Source organism: Antennarius striatus, chromosome 6 (assembly GCF_040054535.1).
Source record: "Antennarius striatus isolate MH-2024 chromosome 6, ASM4005453v1, whole genome shotgun sequence".
Taxonomy (NCBI): domain Eukaryota; kingdom Metazoa; phylum Chordata; class Actinopteri; order Lophiiformes; family Antennariidae; genus Antennarius; species Antennarius striatus.
The window spans coordinates 25,813,838-25,827,176 of NC_090781.1; the positions used below are offsets into that span (position 1 = coordinate 25,813,838).

At 47.8% G+C, this 13,339-nt stretch overlaps 2 protein-coding genes across 4 annotated transcripts; one reads left to right on the forward strand and one right to left on the reverse strand.

Annotated features, from left to right (window-relative positions):
• Positions 1 to 1,323: 1,323 nt before the first annotated feature.
• On the reverse strand, positions 1,324 to 2,931 carry LOC137597140 (glycine N-acyltransferase-like protein 3). Its single transcript, XM_068318105.1, has 5 exons — positions 2,801 to 2,931; positions 2,613 to 2,720; positions 2,401 to 2,521; positions 2,154 to 2,286; positions 1,324 to 2,063 (listed from the first exon to the last, which is right to left on the reverse strand). The coding sequence occupies exons 1-5, from the start codon at positions 2,873 to 2,875 to the stop codon at positions 1,664 to 1,666; spliced, it is 837 nt and encodes a 278-aa protein (XP_068174206.1). The 5' UTR covers positions 2,876 to 2,931; the 3' UTR covers positions 1,324 to 1,663.
• A 2,627-nt stretch (positions 2,932 to 5,558) lies between these two features.
• Positions 5,559 to 11,381, forward strand: LOC137596241 (major histocompatibility complex class I-related gene protein-like). Of its 3 annotated transcripts, XM_068316558.1 has the most exons (7): positions 5,559 to 5,700; positions 6,499 to 6,765; positions 9,252 to 9,371; positions 10,178 to 10,456; positions 10,603 to 10,905; positions 10,982 to 11,163; positions 11,200 to 11,381. In XM_068316558.1, the coding sequence occupies exons 1-7, from the start codon at positions 5,643 to 5,645 to the stop codon at positions 11,272 to 11,274; spliced, it is 1,284 nt and encodes a 427-aa protein (XP_068172659.1). In that variant the 5' UTR covers positions 5,559 to 5,642; the 3' UTR covers positions 11,275 to 11,381. The 3 variants fall into 3 exon arrangements, with proteins under 3 accessions (XP_068172659.1, XP_068172658.1, XP_068172660.1); XM_068316557.1 differs by having other exon boundaries at positions 10,982 to 11,381; XM_068316559.1 differs by lacking the exon at positions 9,252 to 9,371 and having other exon boundaries at positions 10,982 to 11,381.
• The last annotated feature ends 1,958 nt before the right edge of the window (positions 11,382 to 13,339 follow it).

The window sequence follows — 13,339 nt, forward strand, 5'->3', positions numbered from 1 at the left end:
TTGAGTTTTTGTTTGTTGTTTTGTCCCCACACACACACACACACACACACACACACACACACACACACACAGGTTGGGTTCCTACCTGCTGCCCCGCCCTGGATTTGAACCCACGTCTCCCCGTCTCCAGGCGGCGTCTTTCTCCACTGAACCATCTTCAGCGCTGAGGGAACGTCCCCACAGACCCACAGAGGAGATGAAGGACCTGGAGACAAGTCCAGCTGCTCTCAGCCCACAACAACAACAAACAATAATAATAACAATAAAAACCAACAACAACAAACAACAATAAAACAACAACAACAAACAATAATAAACAACAACAAACAAACAACAATAATAACAATAAAAACAACAACAACAAACAATAATAATAATGACAAAACAACAAAGAACAACCAATGTAATGTGATTTGGATGTTTACATGTGACACAGCCACACAGCTGATAGCTGATTGGTTAACACACTGGCCTTTGCATCCAAAGGTTGTGAGTTCAAATCCTACATTTTACAAGTTTGTTCTGCGTTAATTTTCTTGATCTGCTGAATGTTTTGTCGTGTCAATGAGGCAAAAGCTTGATGCTGCATTGATTGATTGGTTGATTGATTGATTGATTGATTGATTGATTGATTGATTGATTGATTCTTGATGATGGTTACAGTTCCTCTGTGGGTTCTTCTGTGTAAATACGGTTCTACAGGAGAATGTTGCTTTTCTCTCTTCTGTTTGACTTTTTAATGCTAAAACCGACAGCAGTCGGGTTACGAGTCACAATGCAATGATGAGAAATGAGGAAAAGTGCATCCAACAAAAGAGCGTTGGTGGTTCTTGTGTGTGCAGCCGGAGGATCAGAACCCGATCAGAATCATGACGGTGCTGTTTGTGTTTCTCTTTATGTAACACGCCAATAAAATCACGTCTGTATTGGAGGTTTTGTTTGAGCCGCAGTAACACATCTCACCACTAGGTGTCAGGGCAACACAAGAAATGTCTGCATTCCGTCACCACAGAAGACCAGGGTCAGAACATGAGCAGGAGGAGATAGGGTCACAGGTCAATTGCTGGTGAAATCAGCTGTTGATCTCTATTTGAATGACAAAATGTTCACCAATGTATTTTTGAACATTCAAACAAACTAATGCATTAACACCATTCCCCTTTTCCCCAGCAATATTGCAGTCCACAACTTTTATTCAATATGACTTATTATTTATTAACCTTTCGTTTATGAAGTCCCTTGATTTACTTTGGTTTCATATTTGTAGCACATTGAAACCAACACAACAGATTATTGCAGATTTTTATTCTGAAATTACCCCCCCAAAATTTGAAACTTTAATGGCCATAACATAGATATTTTCTCGTTCAGTATTTTCTACATTCTCATTTAGATTGACATGCATGAGAAAATGAATTCATGACTACACTGGATAACACTGCAAATACCACGACACAATAAAAGCTTCTTGAAAAAAATCAGCTCAATAATGTACAACAGAAACAGCAAAACCCTCCCTCTAACTTTTCATATTAGTCATTAGCTTCTTTTCTTGCTGGCTTTGATAATTAAAAGTTTTTAAAACATATTTAAAACTTGTGACTGACCTGTACTTTTTATCTAGGAGTTTCAAATTATTGTTACAAATCCTCATCTTCCTCAATTAAAAGTTGAAATCAACCCATGCCACCCTGTATGATGGATCTTCAATGAAGCCCAGGCTTTTGAATAACCTGTAGGAGGCCACGTTCCCTTCGTCTATGAAGGTGTACACAGGGCGGCCCTCAGCGACGAGTCGTTTGGCCATAGCGCTGACCACCGCTTTGCCGTAACCTCTCCGTCTGTGTTCTGGCAGAGTGTAAAGGAACCCGAAGCCAAAGAAATCATGCAACAGAATCCATGACAGCAGCTGACCCCGGGCGTCGGTGAGGCCGTATGTTGGGAAGTTGCAGATGAGGTGCTGAACGTACCGGAAACCTCTCTTACTCCCTCGAAACTTTGAGATTTGATTCACCAAGTCAACGTGGGACAGGTTCAGAGGTGAAATCCGGCTTTCAAGCTCCCTGTAGGGAAATAATTAGTGATTAAAAAGAATAAAACCATTAGTTTACCTTAGTTTAATGTTGATTACTGTAGTTAAAATATGTGACTACCTGTCCACTGCTGCTGGGATCAGATGGCTGCTGTCTGGTAGATACAAAACATGCCCCAGAACACAGCGTCTGCTGCTGACGGCTTTGGCAGAAGACACTTCTTCCACAATGTGAAGCTGGCAGGCATCAAATGCTGCAGAACGGTATTCACACGTTAATATAGACGTGTTTTCACATCTCAAGAGCAGAGACTAACCCAGATGGACATTTATGAGGCAGACTGACCCATTTATGTCTGTTAACTCACCTCCAATCGTTAAAGTAGAGGTCCAATCCAATCCATTCCCTTCCATAAGCATCTTTCTTAAACTCTGGTCATCGGTGCTATAGAACGGCACAGCTCTTATAAACACCTGGTCACCCTCGTACTGTTAGGTAAAAACAAGAGACTGTATTCATGTTGGGTGAAAGAAATATTTGCTGGAGGTTATTGAATTCTTCAATCAGGTATGAACTTGCCTCTGGAGGAGTTCGGCAAACAATGACCTTAAAATCAGGCCACCTATCAACGATGACCTGCAGTGCGCTCGGGAAGGCGTTGTTGATGCCGTACAGGAATCCATAAATCTAACAAAAAGATTGTAGAAAACTATGACTTCAAGTAGAACGACACTGATCCATCCTGGGCAATGTCTGTAGACTCCTACCTGAACACTCTTGGGTAGGTGTTTCAGCAGAACCCCTTCAGCCGCCTGCAGTTCGTCTTGGTTTAGGACCCTCATGTCTGGGGGGGATTCCGTTGAATAGGTCTCTAAACTACATGTCAGGTATGTTTCTGCTGTGGGACCTGAAGTCAATGCTTGTTTCGCAGTTGGGTGGGGAGATTGCACAACCTTTGCCTGTCTTTGTTTTGGCCTTGGGGCTTTTTGTATATTCTAAATGAATACTAATGTATATATGAATACTAATGCCTGTTTCAGATTGTTTGGTGGTGGACAGGGATCCATGGACCACCGGCTCAGAACCAGAACCCGGATTCATAGATAGATAGATAGATACTTTAATAATCCCAGAGGAAATCGCACACATCCACTGCTCAGCCAAACACCAGGAAGAAACAAAACAAAACAGGAGATACCACAAGACACACATTACACTAACAGACACATGTAGCACTAACAGGACATGTACTAAAAAATTAAAATTAAAATATAAACAGTATAAAATTAAATTAATTAAATCCATTTAACCCCGTGCTGACCTCACCACCTCCCCCCACTCCTCCTGAGAGAGTCATTGTACCCCCTGATGGCACGGGGCACGAAGGAGGACCTCATCCTCTCTGTGGAGGTGCTGTGTGACAGCAGTCTGTCGCTGAAGGTGCCCCCCTGCTAGGAGAAGGTGGTGTGTAGGGGGTGCCTGGTGTTGTTCATGATAGCCTTAACTTTAGACATGGTCCTGCTCTCCAGAACTGTCGCCACAGAGTCCAGGCTCAGCCCGACCACTGAGCCCGCTCTGCGGATGAGTCTGTTCAGACGGTCCATATCTCTTTTCCTGGCCCCCCCACCCCAACACACAATGGCGTATGACAGCACACTGGAGACTACGGACTGATAGAACATGAGAAGGAGCTTAGGACAGATGTTGAAGGAGGCCAGCCTCCTCAGGAAGTACATCCTGCTTTGCCCCTTCTTGTACACACAGTTGGAGTTGAGTGACCAGTCCAGTCTGCTGTCTAGCTACAGTCCCAGGTACTTATAGTTTTCTACCCCCCCCACCTCACTGCCTTTGATGATCACCGGCTGTGGAGAGGGAGGTGCCCGCCGGAAATCCAGCACCATCTCCTTGGTCTTGGAGACGTTGAGCTGGAGCTGGTTCTGTTGGCACCACTCCACGAAGTCAGCCACCAATGCCCTGTACCCCCCCTCATACAGCCACCAATGCCCTGTACCCCCCCTCATCACCCTCCCAGATACATGCCACTATCGCGGTGTCATCGGAGTACTTCTGTATGTGGCATGTATCCGAGTTGTGCTTGAAGTCCGATGTGTAGAGGGTGAAGAGAATGGGGGATAGAACGGTCCCCTGTGGCGCCCCCCTGCTGGTCACCATAGAAGACAAACAGTCCCCCATACGGACGTAGTGGGGTCTGTCCGTTAGGTAGTCCGTAATCCAGCTCACGAGGTAGGGGTGTGTCTACTCTGATGGGGTGTGTCTACTCTGATGGGGTGTGTCTACTCTGATGGGGGTGTGTCTACTCTGATGGATTGTCTCTACTCTGATGGGGGTGTGTCTACTCTGATGGGGTGTGTCTACTCTGATGGGGGTGTGTCTACTCTGATGGGGGGGTGTCTACTCTGATGGGGGTGTGTCTACTCTGATGGGGGTGTGTCTACTCTGATGGGGGTGTCACTACTCTGATGGGGGTGTGTCTACTCTGATGGGGGTGTCACTACTCTGATGGGGGTGTGTCTACTCTGATGGGGGTATGTCTACTCTGATGGGGGTGTGTCTACTCTGATGGGGGTGTCACTACTCTGATGGGGGTGTGTCTACTTTGATGGGGGTGTGTCTACTCTGATGGGGGTGTGTCTACTCTGATGGGGTGTGTCTACTCTGATGGGGGTGTCACTACTCTGATGGGGGTGTGTCTACTCTGATGGGGTGTGTCTACTCTGATGGGGGTGTGTCTACTCTGATGGGGGTGTCACTACTCTGATGGGGGTGTGTCTACTCTGATGAAGGTGTGTCTACTCTGATGGGGGTGTGTCTACTCTGATGGGGGTGTCACTACTCTGATGGGGGTGCTCTATTCTGATGGGGGTGTGTCTACTTTGATGGGGGTGTGTCTACTCTGATGGGGTGTCTCTACTCTGATGGGGGTATGTCTACTTTGATGGGGGTGTGTCTACTCTGATGGGGGTATGTCTACTTTGATGGGGGTGTGTCTACTCTGATGGGGGTGTGTCTACTCTGATGGGGTGTCTCTACTCTGATGGGGGTATGTCTACTTTGATGGGGGTGTGTCTACTCTGATGGGGGTGTGTCTACTCTGATGGGGGTGTGTCTACTCTGATGGGGGTGTGTCTACTCTGATGGGGGTGTGTCTACTCTGATGGGGGTGTGTCTACTCTGATGGGGTGTGTCTACTCTGATGGGGGTGTCTCTACTCTGATGGGGGTGTGTCTACTCTGATGGGGGTGTCACTACTCTGATGGGGGTGTGTCTACTCTGATGGGGGTGTCTCTACTCTGATGGGGGTGTGTCTACTCTGATGGGGGTGTGTCTACTTTGATGGGGTGTCAACTAGTTGCTATTCTGTTGCCGTGGAGACGGAATGAGCTCAGACCTGGCCGTGCTGTGGACATGAACGCGGCTGCAGGTAATTGTGGCTGTCACTTCTACCACGTGACGGTGACGTCACTGCTCAGGCTAGATCCCCATTGGCTCAGAGGGACGGGGAAGTCCGCTGCTCTCCGTGTTTCTCCTCACTTCACCCTCGATGGTCGGACTGGAAGCTTCATCAGAGCCTCTTGTGGGCTGGTCACCATGACGACCTTGGTTCTGCTTCTGCTCCTGGGAACAGGTGTACCTGGTGCGGCGGGAGGTGAGGTCACGTGATTCCAATAAGAGAAAAAGTTCGGTGTCTGTCTGACCTGCTGTAACCAGGAAGTGGGGAATGACAGCGAGTGTCGTCAGGGCTTCAGAATCTGTAGCTCCTCCTAAAACATTCCTTTGATCACGTGACAATCCCACCAAATCAAATCGATCGATCCGTTTGTCTGTTGCGCGCTTCCCGCTCCGCGTCCAGTTCAGGATGACCTCTGACCGGAGGGTGGGACCCAGCCTTTGTTTGTTGTTGTTGTTGTTGTTGTGTTGTTGATTCTTTGATCTTCCCGCTGTGGAACTCCTCCCACTCAGCTTCCTCTCAGGTGCGTCCTGGATTAGCGCCTCTGTTGCGCGCAGGTTTTGCTGCGTTCAGGGACTTCTGCGGGTCGTTTTGTGGACCGAACAAGTGTTGAACTGGGGAAGTGTTTGGGAATTATTTGTGTGGTTGAGTCCAGAACGCGCTGCGCAGAGCGCGTGTAACGAGGGGGATGTGATGCTCCTGATTGTATGCGTGCGTAACGAGGCGCAATTGGAGCAGGTTTCTGGACCTGATGATTTGATCAGGAACCAGAGACCTCCTGGGTATCAATCAGCGTCAGCCTCCAGGGTCCAGCGTGGGACCAGGACCAGTTTGTTCCAGGACCGGTTTGTTCCAGGACCGGTTCGTCAGACCGCGTTGGTGTTTGGTCGGGTTTGTGGTTCATTGGACTGGACTCCTTGTTGGTTCTGCGTGCAGGAAGATCAGATGAGTCAGCGGTTTAGAGAACACTAACCATGACCTTGCGTTTTCTTTCAGCGACTCACTCTCTGAAGACTTTCTACACGGCATCTTCTGGAGTCCCAAACTTCCCAGAGTTTGTGGTTGTTGGGTTGATTGATGACGTCCTGATGCTTCATTATGACAGTAACACCAAGAGAGCAGAACCCAGACAGGACTGGATGGACAAAGTCACTGCAGATGATCCAGAATACTGGACCTGGAACACTGACAACTTTGTGCATGACCAAGACGTGTTCAAAGGAAACATTGAAACTTTAAAGAAGCGTTTCAACCAATCAGAAGGTTTGTTAACATTTCTACTGACTAAAGGTCTATGTTTTAATGCTGTAGGAAGTAAACACACACACACACACACACACACACACACACACACACACACATTCCTGACACTGCGATCAGGTCGGTCACGACAGCGTTAAAGCAGCTTCCTGAATGAAGAAAAATCACCACTGCTTTGGTCGTGATTTTTCTCGATGAAGTTGAAAAGGTACACCAGGTAGCTGTGAGCAGGGTGGTGACAGCTCCTTTGGGCTTTCCCCTTCAGGGGTCTCCACAGCCAATCAGTGTCCTCCATCTAACCCTGTCTTCTCATCCTCTTCTCTCACACCAACTACCTTCATGTCCTCCTTCACTACATCCATAAACCTCCTCTTTGGTCTTCCTCTAGGCCTCCTGCCTGGCAGTTCAGAACTCAGCATCCTTCTACCAATATATTCACTATCTCTCCTCTGGACATGTCCAAACCATCTCAGTCTGGCCTCTCTGACTTTATCTCCAGAACCTCTAACATGTGCTGTCCCTCTGATGGACTCATTCCTGATCCTATCCATCCTGGTCACTCCCAGAGAGAACCTCAGCATCTTCATCTCTGCTACCTCCAGCTCTGTCTCCTGTCTTTTCCTCAGTGACACTGTCTCTAGACCAAACAACATCGCTGGTCTCACCACAGTTTTGTACACCTTTCCTTTCATTTTAGCTGAAACTCTTCTATCACACATCACACCTGACACTTTCCTCCACCCGTTCCATCCTGCCTGGACCTGCTTCTTCACCTCTTTTCCACACTCTCCATTGCTCTGGACTGTTGACCCTAAGTACTTCAAATCCTCCACCTTCTTGATCTCTTCTCCCTCTAACCTCACTCTTCCACTTGGGTCCCTCTCATTCACACACATGTACTCTGTCTTACTGCGGCTAACCTTCATTCCTCTCCTTTCCAGGACAAACATCCACCTCTCTAGCTTCTCCTCCACCTGTTCCCTGCTCTCACTGCAGATCACAATGTCATCTGCAAACATCATAGTCCATGGAGATTCCTGTCTGACCTCGTCTGTCAGCCTGTCCATCACCATAGCAACAAGAAGGGGCTCAGAGCTGATCCCTGATGCAGTCCCACCTCCACCTTGAACTCCTCTGTCACACCTACAGGTACTTCCTGGTCCACAACAGCCACCTCTTCTAGTCTTTGTTCCCTCTCATTTTCCACGTTCATCAACTCTTCAAAGTACTCTTTCCATCTTCCCATCACACTACTGGCACCTGTCAATAGACTTCCATCCCTATCCTTAATCACCCTAACCTGCTGCACGTCCTTCCCATCTCTGTCTCTCTGTCTTGCCAACCGGTATAGATCAGTCTCTCCCTCCTTACTGTCCAACCTAGCATACTAGTCATCATAAGCTTCTTGTTTGGCCTTTGCTACCTCTACCTTCACCTTACGCTGCATCTCCCTGTACTCCTGTCTACTCTCCTCAGTCCTCTCAGTGTCCCACTTCTTCTTAGCTAACCTCTTTCTCTGTATACACTCCTGTACCTCCTCATTCCACCACCAAGTCTCCTTATCTACTTTCCTTCCAGATGACACACCAAGTACTCTCCTACCTGTCTCCCTGATCACATTAGCTGTAGTTGTCCAGTCATCTGGAAGCACCTCCTGACCACCTAGAGCCTGTCTTAACTCCTTCCTAAAAGTCATGCAACACTCTTCCTTTTTCAGCTTCCATCATTTCGTCTTCTGCTCTGCCTTTGCCCTCTTCATCTTCCTCACCACCAGAGTCATCCTACACACCACCATCCTATGCTGTTTGGCTACACTCTCACCTACCACTACTTTGCAGTCACTGATCTCCTTCAGGTTACACCGTCTACACAAGATGTAGTCTACCTGTGTGCTCCTACCTCCACTCTTATAGGTCACCCTATGTTCCTGCCTCTTCTGGAAGAAAGTATTCACTACAGCCATTTCCATCCTTTTTGCAAAGTCAACTACCATCTGTCCTTCTGCGTTCCTCTCCTGGATACCAAACCTGCCCATCACCTCCTCATCACCTCTGTTTCCTGCACCAACATGTCCATTGAAGTCTGCTCCAATGAAAACTCTCTCACTTCTAGGTATGCTCTGCATCACTTCATCAAAGTCCAACCAGAATTTCTCCTTCTCCTCCAGCTCACATCCTACCTGTGGAGCATACCCACTAACAACATTGAACATCACACCTTCTATTTCTAGCTTCAGACTCATCACTCTATCTGACACTCTTTTTACCTCCAGGACATTCCTAACAAACTCCTCCTTCAAGATAACTCCTACTCCTACTAATAACGTTCCTTGTAAATATAAATATGTCAGTGCCGTATTTTCCGCACCATAAGACGCGATTAAAAGCCTTAAAGTTTCTCAAAAATCAACGCTGCTCCTTCTAACATGAAGCGTCTTCTGTGTTCACTGAGTTTTCGAAATCTGTAGAAATGTTTTTGTGTGACGTCAGTCAGAGATCCTCCAGACCGACCATTGTCCACCGACATAGGACGTATTACGTCACTACGTACGCCGGCAGCGATGGACCAATCAGAGGACATGACGCGAGGCTCCGTCGGGCACACCTCCGGTAGGGACCGGTATAGGGGATATACCGGGACTGTACCGCAGGTATGCTGTTAACCACATTTGATTGGCTGAAGACCCCCAACGATGACGTCAGCGAAGAGACACGCTTACGACACAACATGTAAACTCCAGGCTATCAGTTCCGGTTGTTCCGGTTCACGTGAAGAGACACTACATGACATTAGAACAGAATAACTTCCACCATGTCATTTATTGCTGAACAACAGATCTTCATAGTTCTTCTCCCATAGCTCAGTATTACTACAAAGCGCTGGCAGTACGGGAACACACTGCTCTGAAAATGACTGCAGCCACTGAGTTCATGTCTAAATCATACATGTTCAGACTGACACGCTGAGTGTTCACCTGTAATGACTAATGGTGACTGGGAGACCTCCCTGTTCTTACCTGCTGCTGATAGCCGCTACTTCTCTCTGCTCTCACCCCTCCAGTGAAGGACAGGAAGTGAAACATCAGGTCAAATATTTTTTTCAAGAACAAAAAAACCCGGTATTAACGGGTTTACAATTATTTTCTGTTCCGATTCTGTTCCAGAACATTAAAAAATATAAAGTTTTCGGTTCCTGCCAAAATACCAAAAGTTTCCGGTCTTCGTTTTCGTTCCATGAACCGGTTCAAAGCCCTGGAAACACACAATACTGTTAAAAATCCTACCATTGTTTGTTTTTGAGATGTGAATTCCTGTTTTGCGTGTTTCTCTTTTGAAGTTTGTGTCAACGTGATTATCTTGTAATTTGGCTTTTATGAATAAACATAATTTTAAAAATGAAAAAATCTCTCTCTCAGGTGGTCATATTCTCCAGGTGATGGGTGGTTGTCAGTGGGACGATGAGACTGGAGAGGTTACTGGTTTTCGTCTGTATGGTTATAATGGAGAAGACTTCCTGGTCCTGGACCTGAAGACGGAGACGTGGATCGCTCCCAGTCCACAGGCCGTCGCCACCAAACACAGATGGGATCACGACAGAGCTTGGATGGAATACAACAAGCATTACTACACCCACATTTGTCCTGAGTGGGGGAGGAAGTATTTGGGATATGGGAGGAGCTCTCTGCTGAGAACAGGTAGGATCACATGACCTGATGGAGCTTCAAACCAACAACCTTCATGTTTGCGTTGTGTTTGTGACCATCAGTAAACAACAAACACCAACAAAACACAGGGACACGCCCTGTCGTTGCCTCACGTCTTCCTCTTGGTCCTCCTCCAGAGCTCCCCTCAGTGTTCCTCCTCCAGAAGACCCCCTCCTCTCCAGTCAGCTGCTTCGCCACAGGTTTCTACCCCAACAGCGCCGCACTGTTCTGGAGGAGGGACGGAGAGGAGCTTCATGAGGAGGTGGACCACGGAGAGATCCTCCCCAACCATGACGGGACCTTCCAGACCAGCGTTGACCTCAACCTCTCGTCGGTGGCCCCTGAAGACTGGAGGAGGTACGACTGTGTGTTCCAGCTCCTGGGAGTGGAGGACGACTTGGTCACCAGACTGGACAAAGGAAAGATCTGGACCAACTGGGGTGAGCTGGGAACGGATGCTGGTCTCTGACCTGCTCCTGCTGTGCAGGTTGTGACGTGTTGTTTTCTGCTCCACAGAGGAGCCCACTGACGCCACCCCCATCATCATCATCATCATCATCATCATCATGGCTGCTGTGGTCCTGGTCCTCATGGCTGCCGTTGGGTTCAAGCTTTACAGACGGAGGAAAGGTGAGGGAGACATTCATCGTCCACGTCCTGAGGACAACCCTGAGCTGACTGAGAGACTGCAGCCAGAGGTCACCACGGAAACAGAGGGCACCAGGCAATCAGAGGTCACCACGGAAACAGAGGGCACCAGGCAATCAGAGGTCGCCACGGAAACAGAGGGCACCACGGAACTCTGCTAGTCGCTGCACATCTAACTAGTTAACTAGATGAATGTTGGGTTCAGTTGTTCTGCTGGTCGGTTTCTCTTGAGAACTAATTCTGCTTTACAATAAAGTCACACATTTTCCACGTGTCTCGTCTGATTCCTCCATCGACGGCATCACAAGGCTGGGAGTCAGTGATGAATTCACCTCTTGATTTCTGCCTGGATTATTTCACATGCAGGGTTTAGGTCATCCATCCATCTTCAACCGCTTCTCCGTAGTCGGGTCGCGGGGGCAGCAGCCTCAACAGGGAGCCCCAAACTTCCCTTTCCCCCCACATCCACCAGCTCTGACTGGGGGGGTCCCAAGGCGTTCCCAGACCAGTGTTGAGATATAATCCCTCCACCTGGTCCTGGGTCTGCCCCGAGGTCTCCTCCCAGCTGGACGTGCCAGAAACACCTCCCTAGGGAGGCGTCCCAGAGGCATCCGCACCAGATGCCCAAACCACCTCAACTGACTCCTTTCCACGTGAAGGAGCAGCGACTCTACTCTGAGCCCCCCGTGAACAGCAGTGTTTCTCACCTTATCTCTAAGGGAGACACCAGCTATCCATCTGAGAAAGACCATTTCAGCCGCTTCAGCCGCGGTAGATGGAGAGCTTTGCCTCTCGGCTTAGCTCCCTCTTTGTGACAACAGTGTGGTAAAGCGACTGCAACACCGCTCCTGCTGCCCCAATTCTCCGTCCAATCTCACGCTCCATTGTTCCCTCACTCGTGAACAGGACCCCAAGATACTTAAACTCCTTCACTTGTGGAAGGACCTCATTCCCCACTTGGAGAAGGCATTCCACCGGTTTCCTGCTGAGGACCATGGTCTCAGATTTGGAGGTGCTAATCCTCATCCCCGCCGCTTCACACTCGGCTGCAAACAGGACCAGTGAGCGCTGCAGGTCACAGGCTGATGACGCAAACAGGACCACGTCATCTGCAAAAAGCAGCGATGGAATCCTCAGGCCACCAAACTGTAAAGCCTCCTCACCACGACTACGCCTCGATATCCTGTCCATGAAAATCACAAACAGAATTGGTGATAAACCAAAGACTTTACTGTCTGAAGTCGATCGAGGTCTTTTGTCCAGTACGGAATCCTGAGACGATGATCGGAACATGCCGTACTCGGTCCTGCCGCCCGAAGAATTGGGTAAGCAGCAGAACACCTTTGGCGGTTCTCAATGTCCAGTCAACCAGTCCAACATTCAGTCTGCGATCCCACATCTGACCCCAAGTTTGTTGTGGAAATTTTTGTAAGGAAGTCAATCATAAGGAACTGTCTTTGAAGATTTTATGTTACTTTGCTGTACTAACAGAGTAAAAATACTCAATTCAAGGACAAGAGTCAAAGGATACTGGAGTACCAAAAGTACTCAACCAGTAGACTGACCCATTCCAGAATAAGGAGTCAGCTGTGGAGTGAAGTTATTAATGTACTGACACATGTTGTAATAAATGTAGGTTTGATTCAGCTACCCCTGGTTTGCCCGTTTTGGGGCGATTTAATTGTAACATTAATTGTAACACCTTTGTAACACCTTTAGGACCCTTGAGAGTGGGCAGAAGCTATTTATGCACATTGGTAGCAACGATCTCTCTCTACTACAGTGATCCCTCGTTCCTCGTCGTTAATTCGTTCCAGGAACCAACCGTGAAACAAAATTCTGCAATATAGTGACAAACTATTGATTTTTTTACGGTAATTTAAACGTTAATGAACCCCCCCATACTGATATTAAACCACCTTCTATCTATATTACCTTTTCCCACACTCTAGACTGTTTAAAGCCCTTTTGTGTCTGCTGTGCTGTAGTTAGTTTTTATTTTTGGCTTTACCTTATTGATCGTATTTTGCCAACTCCTCAACACTCCTGATCATCATTGTTTTCATCTGTTCTGGAGAAAGCCTGTTTTGATGGAGTTGTTGTTCGTCCAGGAGTTGTTAATCAACCCATTCTTCTCCAGTTGACGAACACTGATCCGGTCCTTCTCTTCCATGTCTTCCCGCACCTCCGTCACATCTTCCAAGACCTTCCTTAACTCTTCTGTTA

What these genes read in the sequence shown, in the direction of transcription:
- LOC137597140 (XM_068318105.1), bottom strand. Translation starts at nt 2,875, where the DNA reads ATGAGGGTCCTAAACCAAGACGAACTGCAGGCGGCTGAAGGGGTTCTG. An exon ending in ACCTACCCAAGAGTGTTCAG is followed by an intron (nt 2,721 to 2,800) that starts GTAGGAGTCTAC and finishes TCTTTTTGTTAG; the next exon opens with ATTTATGGATTCCTGTACGG. An exon ending in TTTGCCGAACTCCTCCAGAG is followed by an intron (nt 2,522 to 2,612) that starts GCAAGTTCATAC and finishes TTTACCTAACAG; the next exon opens with TACGAGGGTGACCAGGTGTT.
- LOC137596241 (XM_068316557.1), top strand. Translation starts at nt 5,643, where the DNA reads ATGACGACCTTGGTTCTGCTTCTGCTCCTGGGAACAGGTGTACCTGGT. An exon ending in GAGCTCTCTGCTGAGAACAG is followed by an intron (nt 10,457 to 10,602) that starts GTAGGATCACAT and finishes GTCCTCCTCCAG; the next exon opens with AGCTCCCCTCAGTGTTCCTC. An exon ending in AAAGATCTGGACCAACTGGG is followed by an intron (nt 10,906 to 10,981) that starts GTGAGCTGGGAA and finishes TCTGCTCCACAG; the next exon opens with AGGAGCCCACTGACGCCACC.